Source organism: Carex rostrata, chromosome 25 (assembly GCF_964058835.1).
Source record: "Carex rostrata chromosome 25, lpCarRost1.2, whole genome shotgun sequence".
Classification (NCBI taxonomy): Eukaryota; Viridiplantae; Streptophyta; class Magnoliopsida; order Poales; family Cyperaceae; genus Carex; species Carex rostrata.
The window spans coordinates 7,557,906-7,578,625 of record NC_135942.1 but is presented as its reverse complement, the minus strand read 5'-3'; the positions used below and the strand labels follow the sequence as shown (position 1 = coordinate 7,578,625).

At 34.3% G+C, this 20,720-nt stretch overlaps 2 protein-coding genes across 3 annotated transcripts; both read right to left on the bottom strand.

The window, feature by feature from the left end:
* Positions 1-3,818: 3,818 nt before the first annotated feature.
* LOC144576291 (uncharacterized) lies at positions 3,819-9,848 on the bottom strand. Its single transcript, XM_078326617.1, has 22 exons — positions 9,550-9,848; positions 9,384-9,452; positions 8,904-9,041; positions 8,628-8,745; positions 8,402-8,484; positions 8,037-8,132; positions 7,750-7,918; positions 7,537-7,679; positions 7,357-7,443; positions 7,082-7,267; positions 6,776-6,943; positions 6,571-6,691; positions 6,413-6,482; positions 6,210-6,297; positions 5,987-6,107; positions 5,613-5,806; positions 5,400-5,508; positions 5,130-5,285; positions 4,860-4,962; positions 4,519-4,692; positions 4,257-4,402; positions 3,819-4,165 (listed from the first exon to the last, which is right to left on the bottom strand). Exons 1-22 carry the CDS (start codon positions 9,793-9,795, stop codon positions 3,969-3,971), a joined length of 2,982 nt encoding a protein of 993 aa, XP_078182743.1. The 5' UTR covers positions 9,796-9,848; the 3' UTR covers positions 3,819-3,968.
* A 3,721-nt stretch (positions 9,849-13,569) lies between these two features.
* Positions 13,570-20,258, bottom strand: LOC144576290 (uncharacterized). Of its 2 annotated transcripts, none has more exons than XR_013518625.1 (22): positions 19,814-20,258; positions 19,636-19,704; positions 19,150-19,287; positions 18,927-19,044; positions 18,701-18,783; positions 18,405-18,500; positions 18,094-18,262; positions 17,838-17,980; positions 17,625-17,711; positions 17,348-17,533; positions 17,082-17,249; positions 16,875-16,995; positions 16,709-16,778; positions 16,506-16,593; positions 16,276-16,396; positions 15,907-16,100; positions 15,694-15,802; positions 15,308-15,463; positions 15,048-15,150; positions 14,440-14,684; positions 14,098-14,243; positions 13,570-13,956 (listed from the first exon to the last, which is right to left on the bottom strand). XR_013518625.1 is itself a non-coding variant. In XM_078326616.1 (22 exons), exons 1-22 carry the CDS (start codon positions 20,240-20,242, stop codon positions 13,745-13,747), a joined length of 3,180 nt encoding a protein of 1,059 aa, XP_078182742.1. In that variant the 5' UTR covers positions 20,243-20,257; the 3' UTR covers positions 13,570-13,744. The 2 variants fall into 2 exon arrangements, 1 of the variants encoding a protein (XP_078182742.1); XM_078326616.1 differs by having other exon boundaries at positions 14,440-14,613; positions 19,814-20,257.
* Positions 20,259-20,720: the final 462 nt, after the last annotated feature.

Below are 20,720 nucleotides of genomic sequence, written 5' to 3'. Positions count from 1 at the left end.
TAAAAACTCACACATTTGACCGCTTGACTTGATACCAAATAAACTCAAAAACTTATAAATTTTACATGTAAACACACAACTAATGAAGTAGATTTGATAAGTTTTGGAGTTGGTGTTATATAGACTGAAATAACACTGATGTTATATTAGCCATACTCTATAATAAGATATGCAGATGCATATTCTGAAAATAAATTTTCATTTAAGAATTAAATAGAATTTCTCGAGAATATGTGATAACGAGGATATAATGTTTCATTTATATCTTAAGGTTTAATATGTTTAATTTTTGTAATGAGCAAGTCTTATCTTTTTCATTTTTTTTTAGTATATTAGAGATTAAGTTGCTTAACCATTTTATTTATGAACAAATATCTATTCGGATTTTAAATATGTGATTTCCGTATGGAAGTATTGCCTTTGCTTTCTTTTCATTCTTATAATGACAAAATGAAAATTATAAATTTAGAAAGGTCATAGATTGAGATTTAATGGTTAATATAATAAATTGAGGAAATATATGAATTATTATAATTTAGAAGAATAAATATGTTATTATAAATCTTAGAAAAAAAATGTAATTGTTAGTTTTTGAAAGATTTATGTAAAATTTTCCGTTCTTTAGTTATTGTTAGGTCAACTTTCAGTCTTTCTTTATTAAAAATGGTTAGGTCTTATCTTTCGTCTTTCTTTTTTTTCTTTACATCTCCACTTGCAAGCATGGTGCGTGCTTATTAATAGATGAGATTTAAATTTGAACAAGTGGATTTTATGTAAGCAAAGATATTTTTTTTTTATTAAACATGTAGATGTTCTTATATGTTAACAGTTGTGATTAAAAGATATAAATTTTAGGAAGCGTCTAATTGTCCACAGCTTTTTGTCCACCATTTGTCCACAGCTTTGACTTGCGCGAATACTGTAAAATTACTTCTACATACTGTATAATTATACAATATATCACATAAAATATATCAGTTAATCACAAAACATCCAGCAACTATTTGAAATGGTCCCATGATAGTTAGAAAAAGATTGTAACTTGCACAACAGGACAAAATAAATGTACTTTCAAACTGTACTTTCGGAAATTACAGTTATAGGAAGTTATTGGCAGTTAGAGTTAGTTATTAGCGGTTATTAGCAGCTAGAGTTAATTATTAGCGTCCGCACTGGGTTGAATCTTGTATACTATAAAATTGAATCTTGTATACTGTAAAATTGAATCTTCTACACAGTAAAATTTACAATTGAATATTGTATACTGTAAAATTGAATCAGCAGAACTGTAAAATTGAATCTTGTATACAGTAGAATTTTCAATTGAATTTTGCATACTGTAAAATATATACTGTAAAATTGAATCTCGTATACTGTAAAATTTTTAAATAATACTGTAAATTTTCAATTTAATCTTGTATACTGTAAAAAGACAGTTAGATAAGAGTGGATAAGATTGTGGACAAATGGTGGACAAAACCCAGTGGACAGAAATCTTTTCTCTAAATTTTATATTTAATATCAGCTTTGTGATCAAATAATATGCCTTTATTTGGATTTATGCATCTTTTTTTTTTTAACATTTATAAGTTTAAATTTATTTAGACACGTACTCGCCACACTTATTTGAGTGTCAGATACTTGATTTTCAGATTGATCCTGTTTTATTTCCATATTTTAAAGATTATATAAGAAAATTTTGAATTAATTGATAATTGATTAGTTATATCTTCATTTCTTTCCATCTTTTATATATCATTTAAAAATATTATTTGTCATTTAGTGATCTCATTTAAGTATGATTCATTGGTATATAAAAATAAGAGATTTTTTTTACATGTAGACACTACTTGGGATCAAATAGTTTGTCTAAAATAATTATATTGATGCAATTAGATTCTAATTTATTAAAAATAATTATTTTGTAATATATTTCCGTTGCAATGCAGAGACACAATATTATTTATTTCATTCTCAATTTCCAAATTTATAGAATTAATTGCTGAATTTTACCCTCTCTTTGCTCCTCGGCTCTCACGAGCGAAAGAATAATAAGCATAGTAGGGATTTAGATAAGTATGAAAGGCACGAAGTAACCCATTTTAAAATTTTGATATCAAACTTTTTATAATTATAAATATAGTACAACCGTTGTTGGTGAATTATCAAAAATGGGACCGTACCGGAAAAAAAAAAAAAAAAAGATCCGATTTCAATAAAATGGAGACGAGGAGATTGTTATGGAGAAAAAGAATTCAAATGACAAATTAACAGACAGCCGCTGCAATCATGTTTGATTAAAAAAAAAATTGATTTTAGTGAAGTCTAGTCAGCAGTGTGTGTATTCAAAATCCAAGTTGTTATGCTTAATTAAGTTAGGTTTGTCATTTGCTTAAGATAAGAGAAATGGGGTAAAGGATAAAAGCAACGCAAAGAAATATTTGATTTGTTTTGTTAAAAAATGGGAAAAATATCATGTATATCCTTTAAATTTTCTCTCTCTAAAATTCATAATATCATATTTATCCTTCTCAATTTTAAAAACTCACAAATTATCAAATTTTATTATATTTTCTATTAAAACACATTAAATTCATAAAGTTTTTATTTTATCATTGATTAAAAAAATAAAAAAACATGTAATTAAAAATATGTAGTATGTATGAAAGAAATATTTAGTTTTCTAATAAATTCATAAAGTTTTCATTTTATCATTGATTAAAAAAAATTAAAAATATGTAGCATGTATGAAAGAAATATTTAGTTTTGTAATTTATCGGTTCTTGAGGACAGATGGTTCAAGTTTCTACCTGTAACACATAAACAGTAATATTTAAGCATCTACTTGTATATGTACGTCACAAAGAAATATATATATATATATATATATATATATATATATATATATATATGGGTCTGTCTAAATTGCTGCTGGCAGCATTTCAGCAGAGGTGCTGCTGGGGCTATATTTAGCCGTGTGATGTCCAAACAATAAATCCAAACCGTTAGATGTTTAATCTATATTATAATCTACTTGGAGACCAAATTTTACATTTTTTGGAATTTTTTTACTATATATTAAGCTGGTTTGAAAACCGCTGATTTCAGTAAATTTCTGCAGCATTGAAATCAGCGGTTTTCAAACCAGCTTAATATATAGTAAAAAAATTCCAAAAAATGTAAAATTTTGTCTCCAAGTAGATTATAATATAGATTAAACATCTAATGGTTTGGATTTGTTGTTTGGACATCACAAAACAGAAAAATGGGTGGCAGCACCGCCGGCAGAAATGTTGCCGGCAGCAAATTAGCCACAGCCTATATATATAACATTTATCCTCACAAATCAATCAATTTAGCCTTGAACATTTTTTACACGGACTAGAGTTATTTTAATTTTTGAACCTCTTTTTTGTAATTTCTGGATCATTGATATTATGGTCTCTCAATATTTTGAAGGTGGACTCGTTAAAGTTGAACTAATTTCCTAATGCATGCACGTCATGGGAGCTCAGTAAAATTAAAGCCAACTGGATATATAGAACCAGTCCGGATCTACCATGCAGTGTCCTTGAATTGGCACTTAATTCAGCTTCTTTTCCATATGAACAGTCATTGATATTTTTTTTTGGAAACAAGCCATGCATAAAGCCCATTTTGCATTAAAACAAGGTCATATATATATAATTACACCCACACCACACAGTTTTATCATATTTGCTAGATTTCGTGAGAGGAATACAGTGGAAGGATCTGACCATAAGCTAGCCCACAGAATAGAATAGTAGATTATAATTCAATAATTCAGCCTTCAAAACTTTAAGATAGGTAAACACAACCAAAGATAAATTAGAGAACTGCCGCAAGTAGACACATCACTGGTGGCTATTAAAATAAAACAGTTACATGCATGCATGCCATAATAATGACAATCAATCTTTCAAGTTACAAACTAATAATTAATCTACCTACTTAATTGCCTTGATGACTTCATAAGAGTGAAGCATTTTCAAAGGTGTTTCTTTGGAAACTGGCCTCTCCTCTGACCACAGCTCCAAGTTGACTGTGCCTGGGCCCCAATGCACCAGGCATTTACTCACCTGACTTGGCTCAAAGCGGTTCATCAGGCTTAAACCAGCACATTTATCCACAAGCATCCATTCACCTACAATATTCCAATCCGTAACGGTACTACTGAGAATTGTCTAAACCAAATTGTAAATTTTAAGCTACTAAAATAAATCTTAGTTAGTTACCATTTGGGCGGAGATTTCCCTCGAAGGATTGTTCCTCTGATTCAGGCGAAATCTCATGTTTGGATCCATCAATTGAAATGAACGAAACTATGACTTCTGTTGGATTCAAGAGGGCGAATGTGGGATGAACTCTCAAGCAAACCAACCTTCCAAATCAAAAGCAGTTCATTAGCACTAAGTACATCTTGAATCATGTTAGATCGAGAAAAAGAGAAACATTAGAATAACACAAAGAATTGTAATATTTTATAATTTTTTAAACCTTGAAAAGCCACCAGAACCAGCACCAACACTCTGAGCAACAATGCTGGAGTCAAACTGAAGAATTTTTGGGTTATTCTTCAAAATTGAAATATGGCGTTGGATAATCAAGCCTCCACCAATATCACCTTCCATGCAAATTGATTCCTGCTCCCCAGACTGCTCAAGGTCCCTCCTATGAAACAGTTCATAATAAAATGATTATTGCACATTCTACTGGTGGTTACAACTTACAACTATACCAGCATTTAATAGAAAAAACATAGATAATAGATTTTCCATTAAGTAACTATAGAAGAAATGGAAATTGTCCGTAAAGTGAAATTTACCATAATTAAATACCTTACAACTTTATACTCCTCAGTGCATCCAGCAGACTGGTATTCTGTACTGCTGTACTCTTCATATCCATCACTCTCAACTCTGCAGTGTAGCCACTGCGTACCTGAAGTTGTGTTTTTTGTATGAAATAACCAAATTAATTTTTTTTTATAACTTAATAAAATTTTGTGTAAGAGTAAATTTTATTTGTGGTAAGAGTGAAATTGCGGACTACTGATTACTAAACAATGTGTCCTCCCTAAAATATTAAGAAAAAAAATAAAATTTCACCTGAGGGTAAATGGGTCATGGAAATAACACGACCACCAATCCAAGGCACCAATTTAAGAGACCAATCACCACTCTTCAGATCAACAGGAGTCTTTGAAAGCTCAACTCCCTTCTGTCCCGACTGCTTGTCTACGTCAGGTATAGCCTTCACAGTCTCTGCATAATTCCCATCATGCCTGACAGCAGTTAGGTCCTTATAGTGTAAAGGCCAAGTATTCTGAGTTTGATGTCATCAAAATGACAAAACCTAATTAAAACTTCAGACTGTACCTAGATGTTTCTTATGCTCTCTTTCACTAGCTGCCATCAGTCTAGACACCTCCGAAGTAGAAGGTATTGTGATGTGAACTTCCTCTCCATCCACACAATCAGCACTAACCTGAAGAATCCCAATTCCCAGAAAAGAAAAATAGAGATGAATTAAATTCAACCTTGCAAATAAATTCCAGATGTTAATAGGGGTGGATGAAAGGGAGAGACGACCTTGGCATATCCTCCTAGCAAGAGATGTATGTGAAGAACACGTGCCGGCCGCTTCCATGAACCTTCAGTTTTAGAGACTTTTACGGTCACAACTGAGGAATTCTTTTCAGCAACATAATGAGTCAAGAGGTACTCCCTGTTAGTGTACCCATATCCATCACCATCGTCTTCAAATAGCACACCTTGAGCTCTACCTGTTTAAGAATGTTAAAATAAATTAGACATGACAAAAGGAAATCATAGTCTTTAGTGTGTGTGTGTGTGTGTGTGTGTGTCTCAGTCTCTTAGCCAAGAGGAAGTTTTTATCTTTTTTACATTGAAGGAAAAAGACCAGGGTTTTTTCTCTTGGTCAAGAAAGGTCAAAGAAATAATACCGTCTTTGTCCAATGCAACAAAAAGTGTCAAATCATCCAGTGGATTAGCTTCACCAACATGGTAGTAAGGGAAACCAACAGGAAGGATTCCTCCTCCTTGCAAGTACAGTATAGGAAGGTCCTAAATAAAATAAAATAAAATAAAAACACTTTATTTTTATAAAACTAAAGTATTCAATAGGCTAAAGAGTATCAAATTAGAGTTTTCATGGTCTGAACTTACAGGATGTGAATCTCCAAAATCGAAAGGCAACCATATGCCCTTCGGAATAAGGTGAGACAACTCATGAGCGCCTTTATCAGATAATGTGCTGCCATGTACATGCATAACAACTTTGAGCTCATTATCCATTGATTTCATTTACACAAAATGAAAAGAGGTATTCCCTAAAATTGTAATAAAGGTCCATCTTAGGAACCGATTACCTGCAACAAACAAGGAGGGGTCCCAGCAAAAAAGAATTTTCAACAGTCCGAAGTTTTTGGTCTTGTGGATCTATAAAAGAAACTCAAAGTTACATATATCCATTAAAGGTTCAGTAAATAAGCAAATACTAAACAGAATAGGTAAAAAAAATATATACCAGCAAAGAAGGTGGGAGCTGCAACTGGAATGCCCTTGGTGTGAGCGAAGTAAAATAATGTGTATAGATGTGGTATCAACCGAGATCTCCTTAACAATGCAAGACGGCATACTTCTTCACACTACGTGACAAATCTTTGCTGTCTCAGACATAAAGAAATCATATTTAAGAATGTCAAACATAAATAGACCATATTTGTACTTGCCTCTTTTCCAAAAGACCAGGGCTCACGGTCAGGGGTCCCTTTTTCAGCATGGCCGCGTGAAAAGGGAAACATTGCACCAATTCCCATCCATCTTCCAAAAAGTTTAGGAGTAGCATTTCCCGCAAAACCACCTATATCAGGCCCTGAAAATGGCTGTCCACTTAGGCCCTGACAAAACGATAAAGAAGAAAAGAAAGTTATAAAAAAAATAAACTTTGTATGAAGGATTTTATATCTAATTAATGTAAGTGTACTTCTAAAACTCACTTTGAAAATAAGGGGTCCTTGTTCATGGTTTTAACTTACCAATTGAAGTACCATGGACAAACTCATGTGCAAGTGCTCCCAAGTTGACAAGTTATCACCAGTCCAGGTGGCAGCATACCGTTGGCTCCCCACAAATCCTGCTCGAGTGAGAACAAAAGGTCTCTTGGTTGGACTCCCCAATTTCAACCCCTCATGGGTTGACCTTGCCATCAGCATTCCATAAACCTATAAGATTATTTAACACAATGTGAAGAAATTAAATTTAAACCCACATTGATGAATGAACAGATAGATATGTTGTTTACAAAATTTACATTGTGATAGAAAGTATGATTTTGTTGGCCTCCAAGGTTGCTATCACCTCTGTGGATGCTACTCTCTGGCATTGTTTTAGTCACAGTCTGCACATTAACATCAACATTTTAGTCACAGTCTGCACATTAACATTAACTAAAGGCCAGAAAAATGTTCTAAGAAATTTGGGGAATATTTACTGTGAAAACTGCAGGTTCATTCATATCATTCCAGATTCCATCAACACCATTTGATACAAAGTCCTTAACAAGTTGCGCCCACCATGAACGAGTCTTTTCTTGCGTGTAGTCAGGGAAAACACAAGGCCCAGGCCATACGTCACCTGGAAAAAGAATAAAACAAAATTATCTATTGATCTGACAAAATGTACAGAATATTTGATTAGAGCATACCAACAAAAGGGGTTCCATCAGACTTTTGGACCCATACATCATTTTTTGAGCCACTTTCACATACAAAATAACCATCTTCTTTTTTAATCCCTGGGTCAAGCATCCATATTGCTTTGAACCCAATGGAATGAAGTTCATCTACCATGGACTTTGGATCAGGGAATGTCTCCTGTAAAATAAAACAAATAACAGCAACATGGCCAAATTAACAATTACAAATCAATTTCACAATATTCTGATTTAGTTTAGATAAACTGTTTATGCAAACCTCTTAACAAAGCACTTACCTTGTCAAAGGTAAAGCATCTAAATCCATCCATATAGTCAATGTCCATCCATATAACATCACATGGAATCTCCTTCTCCCGAAATGTTCTTGCCACCTGTGTGAAACAAAAATAGAGATAAGAATGTACTTCATCAAGCAATCCAAAACAGTTTATTTCAGCATTAATTGCATCAGGAGTTGAGGACAATCAAAATACAATTTGAAAAGGCACAAAAAATGACTAGAAAGTACATGAAGATCTCTGCAATTTTTTTTATTAAATGCTATCTTTCTCATCTTGCAGAAAGGAACCATTAAGCACAATTGTGAAATAAGTTAACAAGAGAAAAGAATCACTAAATGTTAGTCATGAGCATATAGTACCTCAAGTACTCTTTCGGCCGACATATAACTAAATCTGCATTGCTGGTAGCCCAGACACCATTTTGGAGGCAGAAACACAGTACCTGCAATTCAATGGTAATCTTAGAATGTCATGAATAGTCAAATTGGAGGTCAAATAGGCGAAACTGTTAAATCCAGAGCACATATGGTCTCAATATATAACAAAAACAGCTAAGAAGTGAGTGAGAATAGATAGTTAATTAACCAATTGCATGGGAAAAAGACATCAACACTTCATTAGGAGACCCAAAAGGACCAAAAGTAACCACAGGGTAACATTCTGCTGATATGATTCGTATAGTACATTCTTCCCTCAGGTCGACCTGTTAATTAAACAAACCATAAAACAAAATTACTTTTTTTGAAGTAGATTTTTTTAGTGTTTTTTTGAAGTAGATAAAACAAAATTACTTACTTTAAGAAAAAAAAGCAAAAACAAAAAAACATAGACCTTTGTGGTAAAATATGAAAATTACTATACCTCACAACGCCTAGTGGTATCGGCAAGAATACCAAATGCCTTCCCATCTGGCAGTAGAGCTAAAACCCAAGGATGCGATTGATACAGAGATGTAGTCCCAGGGCCAAAGCCCCCTGCATCCGTGTTCCATGTAAATATCTATAAGATAAAGGATTCAGTTGAACAAAAATTCTATGGAAGATTTACAAAAGTAATATATAGTTGAAAGGTAATCTCAAACTTTACTTATATTGTCTTTCAGCCAGGAATTACATCTAAGGTATGATGCATGCTCGATCAAATACTTTAAATAACCAACAGGAAAATCATGATCATCAATCATCATTATAACAAAAAAATCATAAAAGCAGCAGGACAATAATAATATGCACCCAAAAAACAGCAGGAAAAATAATAATATAGTAATCACCACAGAAGTTCACCATTTCTTATTTCAAAAAGCAAAAAAAACATGAGGTTAGATAACATAGAGAAGCGCACCCGCTTTCCAGTCCTCTCAAGTGGTCCACTTGCTTCTCCAGTCCCATAGAAAGATGTTCCAGTAGGGAGCTATCAAATCCATAAATCATAAAAACAAAATTAGCATGTATACATCATGTAACATAGCATGTATACATCATTAAGTTCGCACGAGCTTTTGTTATACCTTGATCTCCACCTTCTGTTGCCCGTAACTGCACTCAAAACGAGGGACAAACTCCGGCACCTCAAAACTAACAGCTTTGATCGGAGTCTCCCTGATCGTTTGATCAGCGAAGGAGAGACTAGGATACGCCCTGGTGCGGTTATCTGCTGTGCAATCGAATCTGAAGACCCCCTCTTCAAGTATCGGCTCGAACACCATTTGCCCGGATGACATGGCATCCGATGAGGCAGCTGGAGCTCCATCCATGTTGATGTCGGAGAGAGATTGGAGCGGGGTAGAGATGAGGCTGGCACAGAAGAGAAGTCTTAATTTTTTTGAATTGGCAACCAATGGAGTGAACTCAGAGAAGAAGAGATGGAAAGGAATGGCGAGGTGAGAAGTGGGAGTAGGAAAGACGAGATGGCCACAAGATCTAGAGTCGAATGATATATATATATATATATAAATTTATGAGAAATTAATGCATATTTAACATTGTGACTAAAAGTTTTAAGTGGCCTCGAAATTGTCTCCCACTCGTCCCATCACTAATAAAAAACCTCCATGAGTTTCTTTTTCTTCTTTTTAGCTTTCACATAGCGAAAGCTAGACATTCACATTCACAGTGAAACATTAAAGAAATCGAGACAATTAATTTGATCCGTTCTATAATTTCCAAAGCAGCCGGTTACCACCAAGTGAGATATTGTACCATAGGTACAAAATTATTGCAGGGTGTGTGCAATGAGATGTTGAACTGTAATTATATTTTAGATGTAAAATAATATCCGATGCATTGAGAATCAGCTTTTAATCTAATGGTAAACACAATGTCTTTCATATGGGAGATAGCACGTTTGAAATCCGAATAAAAAATTTATTTGTAGATATTAAATAGTTGGGTGACTTGAATTCTATCTTTGAACTAAAAATATGAGTTTGCATCTTCTACATTAATGCATCTCGACTGTCTGATTAGGATCCGAGCCAATCCGGCTCAAGGTGAAACGTATAGGACATTGTTTAATTTTCATGCCAATGTACGTTTGGATGCACTAGAGAATAGCTAGAATAGCTACGGTTGAGAATAGTAGGTTAAGAATAGTTAGAATAGCTACTATTTAATAATAGCGCTAACTCAAAGCTATTCAGAATATTGTTTGGATTGAACATTTATAATAGCGAGAACAGCGATTGAACATTTGAGATAGTAGTTTGCTATTCCATGTTTTTGTAGGAATAGCGAGAACAACGCTATTCTCACTGTTCCTGAGTATGTTTGGATGGATCGGAATAGCACTGTTCCCGCTATTCTCGCTACATCCAAACATATATGAATTCCAAAAATACATGGTGCATACTCTTATGTTTGCGGTGTCTACAAGTTAGTGTGTACAGTAAAATATGCAAATGTGTATTTTGAAAATAAAATTTAAAAATTAATTTTTGGAGAATATGTCATAACGAGGATAATGTTTAATTTGTCTTATGGTTTAATATGTTTAATTTGCGTAAGAAGAGTTACTTTTTTTTTTTTGGGGGGGGGGGGGGGTTTGTTGAGTAATTAGAAATTAAGTTACTTAACTATTTAATGTTTATGAGCAATTTCTATTTAGATTTCTTTCTTTTTTTGAAAATCTTGACAGTGACTGCAATTTTCATGTGAAAATCTTGGCAGTGACTGAAATTAAGTTATTCTTTTTTTTTTTTGGATTTCTATTTGAATTTCAAACATGCAATTTTCATGTGAGATTATTGTCTTTGCTTTCTTTTCATTATTATAATGACAAAATGAAAATTATAAATTTAAAAAGGTCATAGATTGTGATTTGATGAACAATATAATAAATTGAGGAAAATATGAGTTATTATAATCTAGAAGGATAAATATGTTATTATAAATTTTAGAAAGAAAAAAATACGTAATTTTTAGTTTTTGAACGATTTATGTAAAATTGTCCCTTCTTTTTGTTGTTGTTAGGTCAACTTTGAGTCTTTCTTTAATAAAAAATGTTAGGTCTCATCTTTTGTCTTTCTTTTTTCTTTACATCTCCACTTGCAAGCGGGGTGCATGTTTATTAGGAGATGAGTTTAAATTTGAACAAGTGGAAGCCAGACAAGCAAAGGGGTGATATTATTTATAGTTCATTCTCAATTTCCAAATTCATGGAATTGCAGAATTTTGCCCTCCTATAATTCTATTTAGGGCTGCAAACGAATCGAACTTATTTCAGTTTGAATTTGGTTTGAATTAATTTCGAACTAAGTTTGGTTTGAATTAATTTCGAATCGAACTTTTTACGAACTCAATTTCAAATCTTTTACGAACTTTTTTACGATAAGGAAGAGTGATCGTAGTCGTCGAAAACGAGAGGTGAAAGTCATCTAGAGTTTTAGAACTGAGAGCTAAGGTTACGACTTACGAGTTATGTTTTAACTTTTAAGTCATCAACGAACATAAGTTATTAGCGGAAATCAACGGTTCATGTTACTTTGAGATTCGAACTAGAATAGTTTGCGAGCCTATTTCGAACGAACCAGATCCAGTTTTAATTTGGTTTGAATTAATTTCGAACTATTTTGAATCAATTTTTTTACGAACTTTTTCGAATCAAACTCGAATCGAATCACAAACTACAAACTTTCTGTGCACCCCTAATCCTATTGCTCCGTGGCGTTGTCCCAGCCAACACCTCAAAGGTCTCACGAGCATAGTAACCAATAAATTATTCATATTATTTTTAGCGAGGTCAAAAATTTGTGATTAAAAAATAATTCGGAAATAATTCGAAATTATTCGAATCAGAGATCTCAGTCCTTCAAGAGAACAAAAACAAAAATAAATGTTTTGGAAAAAATTCAGAAAAAATTTGCGAATTATTCAGATTTAATTCGGTCAAAGTTTGATCAACCGAATAATTCGGTATCACCGAAAAAACAAATTATTCAGATTTAATTGGTGAATCATGGAACTATGCTCACGAGCAAAACAATATGTATAGTAGGAATTTAGACAAGTATGAAAGGGACGAAGTAACCCATTTTTTTCAAGCATAAATTTGTTGTTTTTAATATTTATAAAAATAGTACAGTGTCCGCTGCAGCTCCGCTATATACAGAACCGCATCCATTAGCCCGATTTCAATAAAATGGAGACGAAGTACAAATTGTTATGGACAAAAATAATTTGAAGGACAAACAGGCATGCCATGCTCCGCTACAATCATTCTGATTAAAAATTATAGATTTTAGTAAAGTCTTAGTCAGCAATCAGCAGCGTGTGTATTCAAAATCCAAGTTGTTATTGCTCAAGTTAGGTTGTCATTTGCATAAGATAAGATAAAGGGGGTAGGGTAAAGGATAAGAGGAGAGCAAGGTTATTGTCTTTTTTAATTTTTTATTTGATGTGTTTTGTTCATTTCTGAACATTCAAATTTAAAAAATTGGGAAAAACATCATGTATACCCTTTAAATTTTTTGAAATTTTGTATTTTTTTTCTTCTAAATTAAATTCATAATATCATATTTATCTTCCTAAATTTAAAAATATATAAATGTATCCAATTTCAATATCTTTTCTACTAAAATTCATTTTAAATATATAAAATCTTCATTTTATCATTCAATAAAAATATAAAAAAATATGTAGTTTGTATAAGAAAAATGTTTAATTTTGACATACGCTTGTGTACGTGTCACAAGTAAAAATATAAAATTATTTGTTCTCACTAACTGATAATTTAAAGACTGAACAATTTTTTAAACAGATTATATAAGTTTATTTTTATTTTAAAATTTGTTTCTTGCTTCATTGATACGAGATGGTCTCTCAAAAATTTTGAAGCTTGCCTCAACAAAGTTCGAACTTTCCTGATGTACGTGATGTGAGCTCAGTAGAAACCGACAAGAACCAGCCCGGATCACTGGCCAGTACAGTACATTACAGTGTCCTTGGCAGTCCAAGTTAGAGAAAAATAGTTTACAAATTTTATCTAAAGCGACTAGTGAACTGTAAATGTGGCGGTAAATTAGATCCACACATATAAACACAACCACAGATAAATTAGATAACTGCCACAAGTAATTCATATCTCATCCAGTAGACACATCACAACAGGTTCTCACAAAAAAAAAAAAAAAAAAAAAAAAGTTACATGCTTAACGGTTACTCCATTTAAGGCCACAATAATAACGGTCTTTTAAATTCAGTGATAACTTACAACCTAATAGTCTGGCTACTTGCCTTGATGACTTCATAAGAATGAAGAATTTTCAAAGGTGTTTCTTTGGAAACTGGCCTCTCCTCTGACCACAGCTCCAAGTTGACAGTGCCTGGGCCCCAATGCACCACGCATTTACTCACCTGACTCGGCTCAAAGCGGTTGATCAGGCTTAAACCTGCACATTTATCCACAAGCACCCATTCGCCTACAATATTCCAATCCATAACACTACTGAGAATTGTCTGAACCAAATTGTAAAATTTACAACAACAACAACAACAATCAAGCCTTTAGTTCCAAACAAATCTATTGTAAATTTTAAGCTACTAAAATAAATCTTAGTTACCATTTGGGCGGAGATTTCCCTCAAAGGATTGTTCCTCTGATTCAGGCGAAATCTCATGTTTGGATCCATCAAATGAAATGAAAGAAACTATGACTTCTGTTGGATTCAAGAGGGCGAATGTGGGATGAACTCTCAAGCAAACCAACCTTCCAAATCAAAAGCAGTTCATCAGCACTCATCCTTTTCAGAAGAAAAATATTTAAGTGTGACAAAAGAAAGAGAACCAGGAACTAAGCATAAATTTCTCGGAATGGACTAGCACATCTTGAATCATGTTAGATCGAGAAAAAGAGAAATATTAGAATAACACAAAGAATTGTAATATTTTATAATTTTTTAAACCTTGAAAAGCCACCAGAACCAGCACCAACACTCTGAGCAACAATGCTGGAGTCAAACTGAATAATTTTTGGATTATTCTTCAAAATTGAAATATGGCGTTGGATAATCAAGCCTCCACCAATATCGCCTTCCATGCAAATGGATTCCTGCTCACCAGATTGCTCAAGATCCCTCCTGTATAACATTTCATAATAAAATGATTATTGCAAATGGATTCCTGCTCACCAGACTGCTCAAGATCCCTCCTGTATAACATTTCATAATAAAATGATTATTGCAAATGGATTCCTGCTCACCAGACTGCTCAAGATCCCTCCTGTATAACATTTCATAATAAAATGATTATTGCATATTCTGCTAATGTTTACAACTTACAACCAATATTCTAAATAGCGCGCTATAGTGTTTTCGGACCTTAAAAGCTCTATAGTGCACTATAGCAGCACTATAGCATTTTTTAAGCCTTTCCGCAACAACAGGATAATTGCTATTTAGAAACTTGGTTACAATTATAGCAGCATTAACTAGGAAAAACATAGATTTGTCATTAAGTAATTACAGAAGAAACAAAAATTGTCCATAAAGTGAAATTTATCATAACTAAATACCTTATAACTTTATACTCCTCAGTGCATCCAGCAGACCGGTATTCTGTACCGCTGTACTCTTCATATCCATCCCTCTCAACTCTGCTGTGTACCCACTGGGTACCTGAAGTTGTGTTTTAAGTACGAAACAACCAAATTAATTTTTTTTATTACTTAATAAACTACTGTGTAAGAGTAAATTTTATTTGTAGTAAGAGTGAAATTGCGAACTGCTAAACATGTGTCCCCCTTAAAATATTAAGACAATAGTAAAATTTCACCAGAGGGTAGATGGGTCATGGAAATAACACGACCACCAATCCAAGGCACCAATTTAAGAGACCAGTCGCCACTCTTCAGATCAACAGGAGTCTTTGAAAGCTCAACTCCCTTCTGTCCCGGCTGCTTGTCTACGTCAGGGATAGCCTTCACAGTCTCTGCATAATTCATACAATGATAAATAATAATAATAATAATAATAATAATAATAATAATAATAATAATAATATTCTTTTAAAGAGAAAACATAGTAATTAGTAAAATAAACCATATGCATTTAAAATCAAGGCCCATCATGCCTGACACCAGTTAGGTCCTCATAATGTAAAGGCCATGTATTCTGAGTTTGATGTCATCAAAATGACAACACCAAAAGTTCAGACTGTACCTAGATGTTTCTTATGCTCTTTTTCACTAGCTGCCATCAGTTTAGACACCTCCGAAGTAGAAGGTATTGTGATGTGCACTTCCTCTCCATCCACACAATCTGCACTAACCTGAAGAATGCCAATTCCAAGAAAATAAAATAAAAAAGAAGAATCAAATTCAACCTTGCATTTAAACTCCAGGTGTTAATAGGGGTGGATGAAAGAGAGAGGACCTTGGCATATCCTCCTAGCAAGAGATGTATGTGAAGAACACGTGCCGGCTGCTTCCATGTACCTTCAGTTTTAGAGACTTTTACGGTCACAGCTGAGGAATTCTTTTCTGCAACATAATAAGTCAACAGGTACTCCCCGTTAGTGTACCCGTATCCATCACCATCGTCTTCAAATAGCACACCTTGAGCTCTACCTGTTTAAGAATGTTAAAAACACATCAATTTTAGACATGAAAACAGGAAATCGTAGTATTTAGTGTGTGTGTGTGTCAGTCTCTTTACCAAGAAGAAATTTTTATCTTTTTTACATTGAACGAAAAAGACCAGGGTTTTTTTTCTCTTGGTCAAGAAAGGTCAAAGAAATAGTACCATCTTTGTCCAATGCAACAAACAGTGTCAAATCATCCTGTAGACTAGCTTCACTAACATGATTGTAAGGGAGTCCAACAGGAAGTATCGCTCCTCCTTGCAAGTACAGTATAGGAAGGTCCTAAATAAACAAAACGCTTCCTTTTTATAAAAGTACAAGTAATCAATAGGCAAAAGAGAAATTTCTTCCACATAAGTATTTAATTAGAGTTTTCATAATCTGAACTTACAGGATGTGAATCTCCAAAATCAAAAGGCAACCATATGCCCTTTGGAGTCGGGTGAGACAACTCATGTGCGCCTTTATCAGACAATGTGCTGCCATGAAACATGCATAACTTTCACATCACTTATCTGTCGATTTCATTTATACAAAAATTAAAAGACGTAATCTCTAAAATTGTAATAAAGTTCCATCTTAGGAACGGATTACCTGGAACAAACAAGGAGAGGTCCCAGCAAAAATGAAGTTTCAACAGTTCGAAGCTTTTGGTCTTGAGGATCTACAAAAGAAACTCAAAATTACATATACTCCATTAAAGGTTCAGTAAGTAAGCAAAAACTAAACAGAAAGGGGGAAAAAAAATATGTATAAATACCAGCAAAGAAGGTGGGAGCTGCAACTGGAATGCCCTTGGTGTGAGCTAAGTAAAATAATGTGTATAGATGTGGTATCAACCGAGATCTCCTTAACAATGCAAGACGACATACTTCTTCACACTACATGACAAATCTTTGTTGTCTCAGACATAACAAAATCATAATGAAGAATTTAAAAAAATATATTGACCAATGTTTGCACATGCCTCTTCTCCAAAAGACCAGGGCTCATGATCACTGGTCCCTTTTTCAGAATGGCCCCGTGAAAAGGGAAACATTGCACCAATTCCCATCCATCTACCGAAAAGTTTAGGAGTAGCATCTCCTGCAAAACCGCCTATATCAGGTCCTGACAATGGCTGTCCACTTAGGCCCTGGCGAAAATAATAAAGAAGAAAAGACCGTTATAAAAAGAAAGAGAACCTTGTGTGAATGATTTTATGCGTGGTATTTGTTCACAGATTTAACTTACCAATTGTAGTACCATGGACAAACTCATGTGCAAGTGCTCCCAATTTGACAAGTTATCACCAGTCCAGGTGGCAGCATACCGTTGGCTCCCCACAAATCCGGCTCGAGTGAGAACAAAAGGCCTCTTTGTTGGACTCCCCAATTTCATCCCCTCATGCGTTGACCTTGCCATCAGCATTCCATAAACCTATATGAAGACTCCAACATTATTTAAAATCCACAATATGAAAAAATAAAACCCACAGAAAAATGAACAAAATGCTGTTCAAAAAATTTACATTGTGATAGAAAGTATGATTTTGTTGGCCTCCAAGGTTGCTATCACCTCTGTGGATGTTACTATCTGGCATTGTTTTAGTCACAGTCTGCACATTAACATCAACATTATAGTTATTCCACTTCCAAGTAGGAAAAAGAACCTAATTCCCTGAAGAAAACTTAGCAATATTACTAAAGACCAGTAAAAAGTTTTACGAAATTTGAGGATGTACTTTGAAAACTGCAGGTTCATTCATATCATTCCAGATCCCATCAACACCATTTGATACAAAGTCTTTAACAAGTTGTGCCCACCATGAACGAGTCTTTTCTTGTGTGTAGTCAGGGAAAACACAAGGCCCAGGCCATACTTCACCTGGAAAAAGAATAAACAAAAAGAAGAGAGAAAACCAATACAATAAATTTATACTGATAAACTCTTTATATATATTGATTTGAGAAAAGGTACAGAATTTGATTAAAGCATACCAACATAAGGGGTTCCATCAGACTTTTGGACCCATACATCATTTTTTAAGCCGCTTTCATATACAAAATAACCATCTTCTTTTTTTATCCCTGGGTCAAGCATCCATATTGCTTTGAAACCAATGGAATGGAGTTCATCTACCATGGACTTTGGATCAGGGAATGTCTTCTGTAAAAAGTGAACAAATATGTAGTGAAATAAAACAAATAACAGCACATCATAGTCAAATTAACCATTAGAAATCAATTTCATAACATTCTAAATTAGTTTAGATAAACTGTTTATGCAAACCTCTCAACAAAGCACTCACCTTGTCAAAGGTAAAGCATTTAAATCCATCCATATAGTCAATGTCCATCCATATAACATCACATGGAATCTTCTTCTCCCGAAATGTTCTTGCCACCTGTGTGATAGGACCATCAAAATACAATTTGAAAAGGCACAAAAACATAACTGGCAAGTAAATCAAGATCTCTGCAAAATATTTAAGAAGTGCTAGCTTTCTCGTCTTGCAGAAAGGAATCATTAATCACAAGTTACAGGAATGGGAAATAATTTAGTATGAGGAAAGAATCAGTAAATGTTACGATGAGCCTATAGTACCTCAAGTACTCTTTCAGCAGACATATAACTCCATCTACATTGCTGGTAGCCCAGACACCATTTTGGAGGCATAAACACAGTACCTGCAATTCAATGGTAATCCCAGTATGTCATAAACAGTCAATTGGAGGCCAAATAGGCGAAACTGTAACATCCAAAGCACATATGGACTAAATATATAACAAAAACAGCTTAGAAGTGGAGTGAGAATAGACAGGTAATTAACCAATTGCACGGGAAAGCGACATCAACACTTCATTAGGAGACCCAAAAGGACCAAAAGTAACCACAGGGTAAGAATCTGCTGATATAATTCGTATAATACATTCTTCTCTCAGGTCAACCTGTTGACAAACAAACCATAAAACAAAATTTAAGAAAAAAAAATGCAAAATAGAAGTAACAAAAAATACAAAGATTTTCACGGTAAAATACTAAAATTAGTATACCTCACAACGCCTACTGGTATCGGCTAGAATACCAAATGCCTTCCCATCCGGCAGTACAGCTAGAACCCAAGGATGTGATTGATACAGAGATGTAGTCCCAGGGCCAAAGCCCCATGCGTCTGTGTTCCATGTAAATATCTAATACATTTATCCAAGGTAAAGGATTAACTTGAGCGGACGTTCAGAGGAAGATTTACAGAAGTAATAGATCTGAGGTGTTCTCGAACTTTAAACACTGTTTTTCTTCTAATGAATGATACATGCTCGATCAAATGCTTGAAAGAACCAACTAGAAAATCATGATCAATCATCACAAACAATTAAAAATATTGTAATAAGAATGTTCGTGCACCAAACACAAAAACGAAAATCAGTGCATACCAAAAAAAGGGGGGGATAATATGCATTTACCGTAGAAGTTCACCATTTCTTATTTTTTTTTTTTAAATCCAAAAACGTGAGGTTTGATAACATAGAGAAGCGCACCCGCTTTCCAGTCCTCTCAAGCGGCCCGCTTGCTTCTCCAGTCCCATAGAAAGATGTTCCATCAGGAAGCTATTAAATACATAAATCATAAAAGCACAATTGATCAAACTCAATTAAGTATTCCTGTAACAGAGCACGTATATATACATCATTAAGTTCACAGGATCTTTTATTATACCTTGATCTCCACCTTCTGTTGGCCGTAACCGCAGTCGAAACGAGGGACAAACTCCGGCACCTGAAAACTAACAGCTTTGATCAGAACTTCCCTGAGCTTTTGATCAGCGAAAGAGAGGCTGGGATACGCCTTGGCCCGGTGATCCGCTGTGCAATCGAATCTGAAGACCCCCTCTTGTAGTATAGGCTGGAACACCATTTGCCCGGATGACATAGTATCTGACGTGGCAGCAGGAGCTCGATCCATGTCGGAGAGCGATCGGAGCGGGGTAGAGCTAAGGCCGGCACCGGCACGGAAGAGAAGTCTTGTTTGGATCAACGGCCAATGGAGAGGAGTGGGAGAAGAAGAGATGGCAAGGAGTGGTGAGGTCAGGAGTGGGAGTGGGAAACACGAGACGGGTCGAATAGTTACAGTTGATGAGAAATGCATATTTAATGTTCTCGACGTTTCGTGTTTTTATGTTCAGAAATGTTAGTTTTGTTTTTGCAAAATTCGCAAACAATCCCCAAGTCTGTTGCACTGCAATACGCCAATACCTTAGTGGTAACAAAATAATATTTTTTCGCGGTTCACAAGTAAGAAATGACCAAGTTCATCTAGCGTTGAATCGACGCATTCATCTCTCCATTTCCGAATGTAATGGACCATTCATTACTGCTCTTCGAATTAAAATTGAATTGTGTACAATCTCAAAGTATAAAAATATTGAATTGTGTACAATCTCAAAGTATAAAAATGATCCACATCAAACATCAACCATTTAATTCGAAAAATATTTTCTATAGCACATAACTCGAGTTCAAGCCCCAGCGGCAACAAAATAATGTTTGTTTCGCGGTTCACAAGCAAGAAATGGACCAAGTTCATCTAGCCTTGAACCGGCGCATTGATCTCTTTATTTCCGACT